General features: G+C 38.0%; 1 protein-coding gene across 7 annotated transcripts in view; it reads left to right on the top strand.

Annotated features, from left to right (window-relative positions):
• The window catches only part of LOC100714903 (zinc finger protein 182), a 44,913-nt gene extending 30,451 nt beyond the window's left edge, over window positions 1–14,462 (top strand). For 3 of the 7 annotated variants that reach the window (XM_063245793.1, XM_063245795.1, XM_063245794.1), the window contains exons 2-6: window positions 697–772; window positions 885–964; window positions 6,322–6,448; window positions 6,694–6,786; window positions 11,615–14,462. In XM_063245793.1, coding sequence (XP_063101863.1) covers window positions 6,415–6,448; window positions 6,694–6,786; window positions 11,615–13,239 — 1,752 coding nt within the window. In that variant the 5' untranslated portion in view covers window positions 697–772; window positions 885–964; window positions 6,322–6,414 and the 3' untranslated portion in view covers window positions 13,240–14,462. The remainder of the gene's footprint in view (window positions 1–696; window positions 773–884; window positions 965–6,321; window positions 6,449–6,693; window positions 6,787–11,614) is intronic. The other 4 variants (XM_063245796.1, XM_063245791.1, XM_023561845.2 and 1 more) reach the window with 4 other exon arrangements.
• Window positions 14,463–14,900: the final 438 nt, after the last annotated feature.

The raw sequence follows: 14,900 nt of genomic DNA, 5'->3' as shown, positions 1-14,900 counted from the left end.
TGCTTGTTGTTCTTGGGAGGACTGTGCTGCAGCCCTGTACATGTGGTCAATTTCCAGCTTCAGTGACTCTCAATTTTTGAGACAGTGTCTCACTCAATTATTCAGGCTGGGCTTGGTTTTTGATCTTCCTGTTTTAGTTTACCAGAGTGCTTGGATTATGGGTGTGTGCTTCTATACCTGACTTTATTTTTACTTTGAGACAGGGACTTATTAAGTTGCCCAGGCTGGCCTGAATTTGTGATCCTGCTACCTTAGCCTCCAGAGCAGCTGTGATTACAGTTATGTGCCATGTGCACAGCTTTGTTCTCCAATTTTCTGTCAAGTACTTGGACTTTTTCCTCTTGATATTTAAGAACTCTTTATATCAAGAATATTAACCTTTTATGTGTGATATATGTTATAGTTTTTTTTCACAGAGTTTGTCACTTGGACTTAAATCTTTGAACTTACAAAAGTGTTTTTTCGAGTCATTTTTATTTTTATGGTATATTTATGTAATTAATCTTACTACATCTGGATTTTATTCACAGGTAAAAATTCTCTACCTCATATCATAGAGCCTTTCACCTGTGGTTTCTTCTAGATTGTTTTGTTTTGTTGTGGTACTGGAGATTGAACCTAGGGCTTCCTGCATGTTAAGCAAGTACTCTACCACTGAGCTACATGTTCAGCTGTTTTATTTTTACTTTGAGACAGGATTTGCTAAGTTACCCAGATTGGCCTTGAACCTGCTATCCTCCTACTTCAGCCTCCTGAGTAACTGGAATTCCAGGTGTGTGTTACCATGCCAAGCTGGCTTCATTTTTGTATATTTGGTTCATGTATCTATTTGGTTTTATTCTTGAGCATGATATAATATATGGATCTCATTTAATATTTTCCAGAAATTTCTCCAGTTGTCCTAGTACTATTTATTAAAAAGGAGGCCTTTCACTTTGGACTTCAAGAGCCTATCTGGATAAAAGTATGTTTTGGTATCTGGTAGGGTTATTCCTTCCTTCTGTTTTTATTTTCCAGCATTTTCTAGTTATTCTTGCACACTGATTTTATTTTACTTTATTTTATATATTTATTTATTTTTCATACCAGGGATTGAACTCACAACCTCATGCTTGCCAGGTAGGCACTGTGGCACTGAGCTAAATCTCCAGCCTTGGTTAAAAAAATTTTTTAATAGTATATGTTTTCCATTCATAGCGATTGCATTCAGCTTGGAGGTTAATACATACACATATCACATCTTGATCGTTTTGTTTCCTCACATGATCTTTAGTATTAACTTTTTTCTTTTTTGTTGCTGGAGGTGGAACCCAGGGCCTCTTATATGTTAAGCAAGTGCTTTGCCACTGAGCTACAACCCTTGCCTTCTTTGGTACCATTTAGAATATTGTTTCCTTTTTAGGATCTCATTAAATTTACAAATTACTTTAAGGATTACTATATATTTATAAGTTTGTGTCATTCTGTGATGAGTCTGACAGCTCTGAAGATAGATTAAACAGTTTCCAAAGAGAACACTCTGCCTTTTCCCACTGCGAGTTCAGGAGTCCCAAGATTGGTTTGATACTATAAGTCACTGGAAGGATTCAAAGCTCACCGCAAGCTATTCTAGTTACAGTTATGGCTTATTACATGGAAAAGTTGCAAATTGGAATCAGCTATGGGAGACATGTATAATGTGAGGTCTTGGAAGATCCTAATTGTGAAGCTAAAGCTTATATTCTGCATCTTCATGTCACTTTCCTAGCACACTGAACAAAGACAATATGCAAAGTATTGCTAAGCAGGGAAACACACCTGAGCTTTTGTGTCCAGAGGTTTTGTTGTGGTTTCATTACATTGATGTGACTGAATGCGTCATTTACCACAAGGTGAACTCAGTCTCAAGCCCCTCTCTTTTCTCTGGAGGCTGGGTTGCTATCATGTAGCTAAAAGCCTGAACCTGCTATGTTTTGAATGTCTCCTCCAAAGTTCATTTTGGAATTTATTGCTGTTTATTTTTAAGAAGTAGAAACTTTAGGACAGTGATGGTGAACCTTTTAGAGCTTTCCATGATGCAAACAGCCTGCTGCAGCATGTGTGCCGTAGTTTCCACCATGACTTTAGGAGGTGATTTAGGGTCAGAGGGGTTTAACTTCAGTAGGATTGGTGCTGTTTAAAAAAACATGTTTCCTGGGCATGGTGGCACATGCCTGTAACCCCAGCACTTGGAAGGCTGAGGCAAGAGGATTTGTAGGAGCTCAAGACCAGCCTGAACTACATAGCAAGATCCTGTCTCAAAGAAAAGAGTTTTCACCCTTTTTTCTGCAGCTACAGGATGATCCAGCAGGTAGATCCTTGCCAGGTGATGGCCCCCAGTATTGGACTTCCCAGCCTCTAGCAGTGTAAAGCAATACATTTCTAGTGTTTATAATGTTCCCAGGCCCAGGTGTTCTGTTATAGAAGCAGAAAGGATGAAGACAGCCTATAATCCAGTGATAGGGTTTTATGGTCTAGCCAGCCCTATCCAAAGTCATTTTATTAGCTTAAGATATCTAGAGGCCCAGCAAGAGTCACTTCATTAGAATAAGCCATCAGGGCCCACCATGAATAATAAAGATACTTCTATCAGTTGAACACTGTAAAGTTAGGTTATTAAATCTGTGGTCTCCTTTTTTGATGTGTTTATAGCTATACATTTCCCTCTTGGCATTGCTTTGGCACTTCATCCTATGAATTTTGCTATGTTGTATTTCCATTTTTATTTGTTTCAAGATATAATTTCCTTGTGATTTGTTCTTTAACCCACTGGTTGTTCAGAAGTAAGTTGTTCAATTTCCAGGTATTTATGAATTTCTAGTTTTTCTCCTATTTTTGATCGCTAGTTTCATCCCCTTGTGATTGAAAAGAAATACTTTGCAGACTTTTAATCTTTGTTACTTTATTGAGATTTGTTTTGTGAGCTAACATGGTTTATTCTGATACATATATATGTGTATATATAATACATATATATTCCTTGTGCATCTGAGAAGAATATGTTATTATTATGTGGAGTATTCTGTACATTCTTTGAGGTCTAGTTGATTATGCTGTTTTCAAGTCTTTTTCCCTTATTAGTCTTCTACCTATAGATGTTCTATCCATTATTGAAAGTGCTATATTGAAGTCTCTAGCTATTATTTGTAGAGCTATGTTTTATCTTCTGTCAAATTTTGTCTCATGTTTTTGGCTATATTTTTGTTTTATATATATTTCTTTATGTTGTATCTTCTTGATTAACTGATCCTTTATCGATAGATAACATCCTTCTCTTTGTCACATGACAGTTTCTGTTTGATATTAGTGTAGCCCTTTAGATATTTACATTGAATACAAGATCTATTTTCATCCTTTCTCCTTTATTCTCTTTGTATCTTTGGGTCTAGAATAAGTTTCTTGAACACCAACAGCTAAGCAAGCAAACAAACAAAAAAGTAAAACAACAAACAGAAACTGTGAACACCTGTGCTCGTCTACAAGTCGACTCCATGCTGGAGCGCTCTATGAGGACTCTGCTGTGCCTGTGTGGGGCAGACTTAGGTGAAAACTTATAGGCTTTCCAGGTCATTCATGAATGGGTCCTCCTGGGCATAAATGTGTTTCTGGATTTCCTTGTACATGGGTACTTTTGAATATCTGAATTTTCTGACCCTTGCCCAGTCTCTGCAATCTGGCAGTCTTGGGTACCTGCCTTGCAGCCTTTTAGAGCAGTGCCCACTGCATTACCACTCCAAGTTCCAAGTTCCACGAAACATTCACCAGTCCTCTTGGAGCCACAGACAGATTAGAATACAAATCCAGTCTGCTGTGCTCCCTCCAGCCCAGGGACCCATACTGGGAAAGTGGGTGACTCTCGCTGCAACAGCAGCTGCATATCAGGGGGAAGGGCAAGGGCAGGTAAAAAGTGCCACAAAGCCGCCACCCCCCCCCACTCTACCCACGTTTAAGTTGCCTTTTTCTCAATTATGTCTTTACTTGGTTGCTACAAACCTTTGTTTTCCAGAAATTATCTGGCAAAGATAATTCTGATAATTTTTTCCTTTTTTTGTTGTTTCCTGTGGGAGGATGAGAGCTTGACAGCTACTCATTTTGCTGTCATTGTGGTGGGGTGAAATTTTGTCATTTGAAGTATTTTTTCCAGATTTTTTTATGTTGTAGTGCTGGGGATGGAGCCCAGGTCCTCATGGATGCAGGGCTGTTCTTTGCCGCTAAGCTACATCCCTAGCCTCAGTCATCTGAAATAGTTTCTCCTTTTCTTTTGTTTTTAAAGCAGCTTTCAATGGATATAGACATTTGTTTGAAAGATAGCTGAGCTGGAACTTGGTATTTATTTTTTATTTATAGGTAATCATTTGAAGTCTCCATTTTGTATTATAAGCTATCTTGAAGGTAGTATTATGTCTCCTTTTATGTGCTCTTTGTATTGATCTATATAGTGTTTTGGAGGATATGTAGAGATATTTGGATTTATACAGATGCAGTCATTCTAGATTACCTTAAAGTGCCTTATTTTTAATTGAAGAGCCTTAGCTAATAATATAATTCACACACAAAGTAAAATTTACATGCAGTAAAAAGTTGAGTATACAGTTGATGCATTTTGGCAAAACCATACAGTTATCTAACCACTGCCACAAAGAAGACATGGAAGAGTTCTGTCACCTCCTAACATATACCTTTGTAGTTGACTTCTTGGTGTACCTTGTCCCCTATTCAATAGATTTGCAGTCTCTGAAGTTTTGCCCTTCTGATAATGTTTTATAAATGGGACCACATAGCAAGTAGCCTGTTGAATCTGGCTTCTTTCCCTTAGCATAGTACATTTGAGGTCTATCCATATTGTTGCCAGCAACATCAATTCCTTTCATTTCATTGTGCATAATGTTACCTTGTTTGGATTTCAGATTGTTTATTCACTGGTTGAAAAACATTTAGGTTTTCTCACCAGGTTTTGTTGATTAAAAATGTAGTTTCCTAGGGGCCGAGGATGTAGCTCAGTGATGGAACACTTGCCTTTCATGTGCCGGGACCCAGATTCAAGCCCCAGCACTCGCTGTCTGTGTAAAGGAATAGGCACTCTCCTTGTAAGTTGTGTGTGGTGTTCTGTTGCATCCACCTCAGGCAAGCTGGTTACCTGGGCACAGTAAACTTGCTTCACAGCATGCAGCTCTTATGTGGTTCATTCATTCTCATTGCCACACAGCATCCCATTGAATGACTGCCAGTTTACTCATTGTGCTGCTGATAAACATTTGACTTGTCCCCATAATCTTGTATTAGAAAAAGCGCTATCATGAACATCCCTGGGCTTCTTTCCTGGAGCACATGTGTATGATTTTCTCTGAGATGTGTAGCAAGGAGTACTGCCAAGTGGTATGTAGAAATCACTAACTTTAGCAAACAATGCCAAAACATTTCTCAAAGTGGTTATACCAGGTTGTATTACTAATAAAGGTGTGTGGGAGTTACCATTTCAGGACATTACGGTGTAGTGGTCTGCTTAGCTATACCCTTTCTGGTAGGTACATAATGGTGTTTCAGTGTTTTAAATTTTCACTTATCTGAATGCTAATGAGCTTGAGTACATTTCAGTTCACCTGAGTGCTCTGCTTGGTACATTTTCCTATGTTCATAGGTCATTTGATTTTCCTTTTGAATGAAGTACCTACTCTCTTTCCTTTTCCATTAATCGGTATGTTTCTGATCAGTTTATAGAGGTTAAATACTTTGGATAAGGTTCTTTTACAACTCATGAACATCACAGATAATCTCTCACTTATGGCTTGCCTTTGTGCTGTCCTACTTTTAATCTTGTCATGCTTGGCTTTTATGGGGTTGCTTTTTGTGTCTTGTCTCAGAATTTGTCCCTTATCCAATAATCAACTCAACACTTATGAAAAGATCACCCTCCTCATTGCTTTGCTGGGTGAACATTGTCATAAGTCAGGTGCCTACATGTGTTTGGATTCTTTTTGTTGCACTGGACTGTCTACCCATATGCCAACATCACTTTTTTTTTTTTGGTACCAGGGATCAAATTCATGACCTTGTGCTTGCCAGTCAGGTGCTTGTGCTGCTGAGCTAAACACCCGGCTCTACATCATCTTAAAGTTACTATTACTTAATACAATACTGTTTCTCTTAGGAGGGATGAGAGCAGGCCACACTAACTTGCCGTGAATTAGACATCCTGCATTAATTCATCATGATGAGCCTCGAACTCCATGGGAAATTTCCCTCCATTCTATCCTCATCACCAACTGGTCAGCATTTGACAATAAAAGCAATGTACTCTTACAGGAACTAGTGAAATTTGAGGATGTGGCTGTGGATTTCACCCAGGAGGAGTGGCAGTATGTGAACCCTCCACAGAGAACGCTGTACAGAGATGTGATGCTGGAGACCTATAGCCACCTCGTCTCCTTGGGTAAGAAGGGTTCTTGGGAAATGTGGTTGTTTATGATCATTGCAACAAATGTATAGCCTTTTTCCCCCTCAGTGTCCTCCTTTTCTCTCCTGAAAAGATCTCTTGGGAATTTAAAGCTCAGGTTAAATGGTTTGACTTTACCACTGTTTAAAACAGTAGGTCCCTTGTGTTGCTCTCAAACTGTAATTTCCTCTGCCTCTGGGCTTCTGAAGCACAAAGAGGTATCTCTCATTTCTCATTATCAGGGCAGCAGGTTACTAAACCAGACCTTATTCTCAAGCTGGAGGTGGAAGAGCCATGCCTGATAGAAGACAGAGTTCCAATTTGGAGCTTTCCAGGTAAGTAGGACAGACCCCAACTCTGAGCACACAGGGGCCCAGCCTGTCATTGGGGGATGGCATTCCATAGGGCTTTCAGGAATATCTTGGGAAAGGTTGTGGCCCTCTGGCACTGTTGGAGGACAGGGACATGAACATCTCATATGTAAGACTAGCACCACTTCCCTGACCCCCATACCCTGTCACTACTCTCCTTACGTTGCTGCTCCCTGGCAAGTTTCTGCACAGCTCCTTTCCTCACAATATCAAGTGTCTTTTACATGCTGTGATGCCCCGGCCCTATTGCTGCCACAATTCTTATGTGTCATGGACTTATCTAAAGCTAGGCCCACATTAGTTACAGGTCTGGATATAATACTGTAATTTCAGATTGGATTCTCTGAGTCCATTCTTTTTGTTCAGCTTAGCTATTCCCATCAAAATTCAATGTCCTAACACATCTCAATTACCTAATATTTTGTGGTCCAGGGATTGAACCCAGGCCTTTGCACTGAGCTACATCACCAGCTCTTTTTATTTATTTATTTTTATTTTAGGACAGGGTCTTGCTAAGTTTCTAAATTAGCAAGCTGGGCTTAAGTTTGGGATACTCCTGCCTCAGCCTTTCAGTGCTGAGATTATAGGTGTGAGCCACCATACTTTTTTTTGGTGGTGTGGTGGTGATAGTGGTAGTGCTTGGGGTTGAACTGAAAGTTTTACACATGCTAGACAAACACTTTACCACTGAGCTACACCACAGCTCCTTGATTATTTACTTTTTAAATTATCTTTAAGACATAATTTACTGTCATATAATTCAGCCACTTAAATATTCAGTAATAAAAGTCAGTAGTTTTGGTATATTCATAACTTGTGTGATTGTCACCATTATCTTACTCTAGAACATTTTTATTGTCCCAAAAAGAAACCTTTACTTTAATTAGTCCCTTGCCATTCTCTCCTTCTCTCATTCCCTGGTAAGCCTGATTTACATTCTGCCTGTATGGTCTTGCCTGTTCTTGACATTTCGTACAAATGTAATTGTACAAATTATGGCAATTTTCTTTTCTTTCATTTGGCGTGTTTTCAGGGTTCATCCATGTTGCAGCATGGATCAACACTTTATTCTGTTTTGTAGAGGAGTATTCTATTATATGGATAGAGCATTTTGTTTATCCATCTAACTCTTGATGAATATTTGGTGGTTTCCACTTTCTTGGCTATTATGACTAATGTGGATATGAACATTCATGCCCAAGTTTGTGTGGTAATGTAGGTTCTCATTTTGTGAAGATATACAATATTGGAGTTATTATACTGTATGGTAATTGTATGTTCAACATTTTGAGAAATTGCCAAACTTTGAATATCCTGTTCCTCAGAAACTTTAATGTAGTGGTATTAACGTTCTCTGATGATTCTTGCCTAAATCAGTTGTTACTAAGATAGTTGAATTTTCTTTTATCAATGAGGATTCATTACTGTCATTATTCATATTCATGTTCAAATTATCTTTAGTGTGGCGAGTGAAAGTTTCTTCAAGCTAGCCTCCTCTCCTTTTGGCATGGCCCTGTCATTCTTTGAGCACTTTTTCACTTAGCACAAGCATATTCCACATTTACCTGGTGTTCTCCCTATTTCAGACTGGAATCAGCAACTTCAAGGACCTCTGGTTCCTGTTAGGGAAATGGTACTTTACTCCATGGTGGTATATAACATGGCCTCTCTTGTGTTTTTTATTTGTTTTGTTTTTGGTAAGTTGGTAGTTAGAAGTTGGATCAGTTTCTGAGTATTTTTTTCTTTTTACTTCCTAGGTACTTCCACCACCAGGCATGTAATACACAGTTGTCTCTGTGTTTTGTCATTAGTCATTCATTGGTGATTAACGCTTACCTCCATTAATTCATTAATGGCTGCAAAATATTGATATTTAAATTTTGTCATTCTTCTTTGTTGATTAGCTAGGATACTTTTATAAAATGAAATTGCCCTTCACCTATTATTTTGTTACCAGGAGTTATATGTTGTATGTAAAAGACAGACTAAATGATTGAGGGTTTCATTGGCATATTTTCCAGTTTTCAGAGTAAAGAGTTGTTTTGGTAGCATCACCCAATTTTTTGTGTATCAATTATAGACTTAGGGATTTAAACATTTTTATGTCTAATCAATTGCCTTATTATCCCTAGTATGACACAAAGTGTTGCATCTCTGGCCAGTGGAAACTCCTTCACATTGGAGTTTCATCTTGGCTTCCAAGTGCTTGCTACTGTCCTTGCTTTTTTTTGTACTGGGAATTGAACTCATAACCTTGCAATCACCAGGCAGGCACTGAGCTGTAACCCTGACCCTGTCCTTGCTTTTTGATGTTACAAGTTTAAGTCTCATTTTGTGTATTTCCTGTCTCTGAACTGGTATTGGCCATTTATCCAAAGAGCCCTGGTTCTTTTTAATGGAAAATAATGTTTTAAGACCACAATTTGGATATTAGGGAATCATTTTTAAGCTGCTTCATTGACAGAGTTAAGACCTATATATAAATTTTTAAAATATTTCATATATTCCAATTGATAGTTCCAAATCAAATCCTGAATATAAAAGTTTTTAGTAGAATAGTTTTATATCTGATGGTAGTATTGTTGTTATTCTGGGCTGTGGTATATGTGTAGTGAGTCAAAACAATAAATTGTGGTGCCACTGTGAGTCAACACTTTCAGCCTGATCACTAGGGAATACAGAATAATTACTGTTATTAGGAAATCCTTTAATATTCAGTTTTGATTATGATTATATAAAGTATTATATTTACTTGGTTCCAAAGTCATATTTAGGAAACAAGGTGCAAATGCAGTATAGTCAGAGGCTGTTTTCCCTCTCCACTGTGTCTTTACTTCCTCCACAAGTAACCTTTAATAAAATTTAAAGGTTTATCTTTCTCTTGTTGTTTGTAATATAATATAAAAATATTGACTAGGCCAGGGATTTAATTCAGTGGCATAAGCACCTGCCTGGCAAGTGCAAGGTCGTGAGTTTGAGCCCCAGAACCAAATATATATATATATAATACTATATATAAATGTACTTATATGTACATTTCTTTCCTTAGAAAAACAGTATCCTACCATCTTTTTATTAACCTATTTTAACTTACAGTTAAGAACATTATACATATATAGATACCTTAATTTTTTTACAGTAATGTATCTTAATAACCTGATAGTAATAGCAGTTGTTGTAAACATTTTAAAGCACTTCTTAAGTGCCACCCAACCTCTGTCATAATTAAACAGGGCTTCTCAGCTTCTTTTAGGGTGAGCACTGTTACAATTTCTGTTTTATGGGTGAGAAAATGATACAGATACATTAGGTCACTTGCCTGAGGTCACAGATTATGTAAATGGTTGAACTGGGGCTTGCTTTTGGGCTGAAGAGCCCACGGTCCAACCATATGGGCCTTACTACTGCTGTTCACCTAAGGAGGTGCTCATCTAGTGGTCCTGAATAGGGGCATTTGTAGGAGCTCTTTCTGTGTTCTGTGCTCACTTCTGGCTAAGGACTAGTGTTTTGCTATCCTAAGAAAATAAGTCACAGGAAAGGAAACCAAAATTGCATGATCCATTTTAAAATTCAATACTGCTGGACCAATGATATAACTCAGTGGCATAAGTGGCTGCCTGGCAAGTGCAAGGTCCTGAGTTCAATTCCTGGTACCAAAAAAAATTTCAGTACTGCTATGGCAAAATGTTAACATTATTTAAGTGATAATATGAATAATTACTGTACACTTCTTTCAACTTTTCTCCATGCTTCAAAATTTTCACATAAAATTTTGGGGAAGGTGAGAAGGTAAATTATAAAACATGATTAAAAATTCAGTATATGTGCCAAAATATTAGATTTTATTGACTTCAAATACCATTGATTTTAAGACATTCCACAAAGAAAGGAACATTATCACCAATTAATCTAGGACATTTCATTGATTATAAGGTGTATCTGGATTCAGAGATGTTAAAATGTTAAATATTGTGCATCTTGCAATTGATGAAATTAAAGGCCTTGCAGTTTGAACTAAATGGTACAGATGGCAGTGAATAAAACTTTAAGTTATTTAGGAAGATCAAAGTAGGTATTTTTGAAAAGAGAACTGCCTCTTGAAAAGTTATCTATAGTATGAATATAGGAAAATATGGAGGACAGGGCCATATGCGTAGTGGTACATGAGATAGTTTGGAGTTCATAGGTATAGTTTAAAGGAAATAGAGCAGACAGTGATGTTGAAGAACTGCGAATGCAAGTGTGGGTGAACTTGCATTGGTGAGCCCAAATTAATTTATTCTGAATATTTGTCACTCACTGACAATGTAGATTCAGCTATATTGTAAGATTTCAATCCAGCAATCATACTATTTTATTTTTTCCTAGCAGGAAATAGTGTAAGTCAGGTTCAGTTAAGATTTCAGATGTTGCCAGGTGTGGTGGCACACTCTTGTAATCCCAGCACTCTGGAGGCTGAGGCAGGAGGATTGTTGCAAGTTCGAGACCAGCCTGGGCTACAAAGTGAGCCCAAGGCCAGCGTGAACTGCATATGAGACCCTGTCTCAAAAAGACAAAAAAAAAAGTTCATATGTTGACTGTGGATTGAGGTATTAAGGTCCATCCCCAGAGCTGATGGAAATCAGAGACAATATCAAAGTAGTGATAAGAGACCCAGACACTGGGGTAAGGTTATTTTTGGTAACAAAAAGACCAGTAGATAGAAGTTGAGTAAGAGACTTTTTAGAGACTCTGATAAAATGACATGATTTTTCATATGGCAGGTAATTGTGACTATTGTACTTCTTTCTAGAAGTCTGCCAAATTGGTGAACAGATTGAGAGGAAGCATCAGGATGACCAAGATAAATGCCTGTTGATGCAAGCTAGATTCCCTGACAAGAAAATAATTCCCACCAAGAGTGACTGTGAGTGTAATGAATTTGGAAACACACTTCATCTGAGTACAAGGTTTGTTGTTCCGAAACAAAGACCCCATAAACTTGAATCATTTGGAAATAATATGGTAGATAATTTTGACTTATTTAGAAGCTCTACAGAAAGTAAACATAATAATGGATGTGCAAACTTATTCTTTCACACTGAATATGAAAAGAATCCCATAGTGAAACCCTATGGATATGAAGAATGTGGAAAAGTCATCAGGCCAAAGAAAGGTCTTAGTCTTCATCAGAGAATTAAAAATGGAGAGAAGCCCTTTGAATGTACTGCATGTCTGAAAGCCTTCAGCAAGAAGTCACACCTCACTGTGCACTGGAGAACTCACACAGGAGAGAAACCCTTTGGTTGTACTGAATGTGGAAAAGCTTTCAGCCAAAAGTCTCAGCTCATTATACATCTCAGAACTCATACAGGAGAGAGACCCTTTGAGTGTCCTGAGTGTGGGAAAGCCTTCAGAGAAAAGTCAACAGTCATCATACATTACAGGACTCATACGGGAGAGAAACCTTATGAATGTAATGAATGTGGAAAAGCCTTCACTCAGAAGTCAAACCTGATTGTCCATCAGAAAACTCACACAGGAGAAAAAACATATGAATGCACTAAATGTGGGAAATCTTTCATACAGAAGCTTGATCTAATTATCCATCACAGCACTCACACAGGAAAGAAACTCCACGAATGCAATCAATGCAAGAAGACTTTCAGTGACAAGTCAACCCTAATTATACATCAGAGAACGCACACGGGAGAGAAGCCTCATAAATGTACTGAATGTGGAAAGTCTTTCAATGAGAAGTCCACCCTCATTGTGCATCAGAGGACCCACACGGGAGAGAAACCCTATGAATGTGATGTATGTGGAAAAACCTTCACCCAGAAGTCAAACCTGGGTGTACATCAGAGAACTCATTCAGGAGAGAAGCCCTTTGGGTGTAATGAATGTGAGAAAGCCTTCTCTCAGAAGTCCTATCTCATGCTACATCAGAGAGGCCACACAGGAGAGAAGCCCTATGAGTGCAGTGAATGTGAAAAAGCATTTTCCCAAAAGTCATATCTCATTATACATCAAAGAACTCATACAGAAGAAAAACCCTATAAATGTAATGAGTGTGGCAAAGCCTTCCGAGAAAAGTCAAAGCTCATTATACATCAAAGAATTCATACAGGAGAGAAACCCTATGAATGTCTTGTGTGTTGGAAAGCTTTCAGCCAGAAGTCTCAACTCATAATCCACCAGAGAACACACACAGGAGAAAAGCCCTATGCTTGTTCAGAGTGTGGCAAAGCCTTCAGGGAAAAGTCGACATTCACTGTGCATCAAAGAACTCATACTGGAGAGAAGCCTTATAAATGTACAGAATGTGGGAAAGCCTTTACCCAGAAGTCCAACCTTATTGTTCATCAGAGAACACACACTGGAAAGAAGGCTCATGGGAGAAATCACACCCGGAAATCAAAGCTCACTGGGCATTAAAGGGTAAAGCAACAGTATCTGCTGTGTACCCTGAAAGAAATTTGTGTCAGTTTAAGGTTTTCAATGTGTGTCCTAACTTCTGATTTAAACATGGGTAGTTAAGTTAGCCTTTCTTTTTTTTTTTCATCTTGTTCTTGACCTAAAACAATAGGAGAAAAAGAAGAAATGGAATCTCTGTATCTGAGCAAATTAGATTAGCTACAACTTGAAGGCTTCTAGAAGCAGAGGCAGTGAAGGACCAGTACAAGAGATTTCAGGTCCAAAGATGTGAGAAGGCATGGGTAAGAACTCTTTAGATAAGGGTTGAGCAAGATACACTTAAAATTGCAGGGGCCCAGGCAGCTGGGTAACAGAGTACTTAGGCAAGTGAGGTATATCATTAAGTATTTGATGTCTGGGAAGAAACAGGGCTCTCAACAAGGAATCATTCAGTCAAACCATATTTGCAGGAAGACATCTGTATTGATGGGAGGAACAGTTGGGGATAAGGGATGAGAAAGAACATAGCTACCCCTATTTACTGACTTTGGCAAAATCAAGTCTGAAATAACTAATAAGTGTGTCACAGATCTCAGCAGTTGGAAAAACTGCTCTGCCTGAAATAGGGTCCTGGTATCTTCTGGAGAACACAATCCTCTAGCAAATAGCAAGTCTAAGAAAAACTCTGTAATTCAAAGAGAATCATTCAAGCATAATCAAAACCACAAACTATTTTTAAGCCAGCAGTTCCACTTCTAGGGATGTAAATATATATACTCATAGTGTACAAATGATGAACACAGAGAGTCAGTGCTTCACTGTTCACAAAAACAAAAGATTTGAAGTTGTCCTAATGATGTCACCAGAGTTCTGCTTCCAAAAATTATGACATAGTCACAGCAAATTCTTGGGCAGACAAAAATAAATAAATAAATAGAACTTGTGTTATTATTTATGTAGTGATTTGGGATAACCCCCAAGTTATAAGGTAGAAAAAGCAAGGTACAGCATAGTAAGTGTAATATGCTATCATGTGTATATTAATAGGAAAATGTAAGTACATAATTGTACATGAATAAACTTTTTGAAAGGGCATAAAAAGCTAGTAACCCTGATTACCTCAGGGAAGGGGCAGTGGAGTTGGAGGGAACTCAAAGAGACATCTGTGAATCCTTTGTAGCTTTTGAAAATTGTACTATATGAATGTACTGCCTTTCCAAATATAAATAAAACTTTAAAAAGCATATTGTATTCTATTACTATTATAATGAAGTCAGTCCATCCACAGGATTTTGTAACATTTAATATAGATATGCTTAATGGAGGGTAATTTTGGGGATACTAGGGATGGAATCCGGGGGCTTATGTTCTACCACTGAGTTATACACCCAGCCCTGGAGGTTTTCTTTTAATGAGCAAGTAAATTGAATAACCAGGCAGGCAAAACAACAGATACTCAGTAAGTTCCTAAAGTACACAGGCATTAAGTTTTTGAGGGGACCAATTAGTGATTCTAAGGTCAGCTGGGACTGCATTGCCTAAACCTAAAATAATGGAGACTAGAACACATTTCTTCTTTAGTACACACAGTGATATCTATAAAGAGACCCTATATTAAAGCCCACCACTACCTTCCATATCTTAGCAAAGTGACTTAAATTATTTCATATGTCTGACACACT

Source organism: Cavia porcellus, unplaced genomic scaffold (assembly GCF_034190915.1).
Source record: "Cavia porcellus strain 051 isolate PalLab524CR breed Dunkin Hartley unplaced genomic scaffold, mCavPor4.1 scaffold_3, whole genome shotgun sequence".
NCBI classification, from domain to species: Eukaryota; Metazoa; Chordata; class Mammalia; order Rodentia; family Caviidae; genus Cavia; species Cavia porcellus.
Note: the sequence above shows the minus strand (reverse complement) of the source record. Positions and strands in the feature narration are given on the sequence as shown.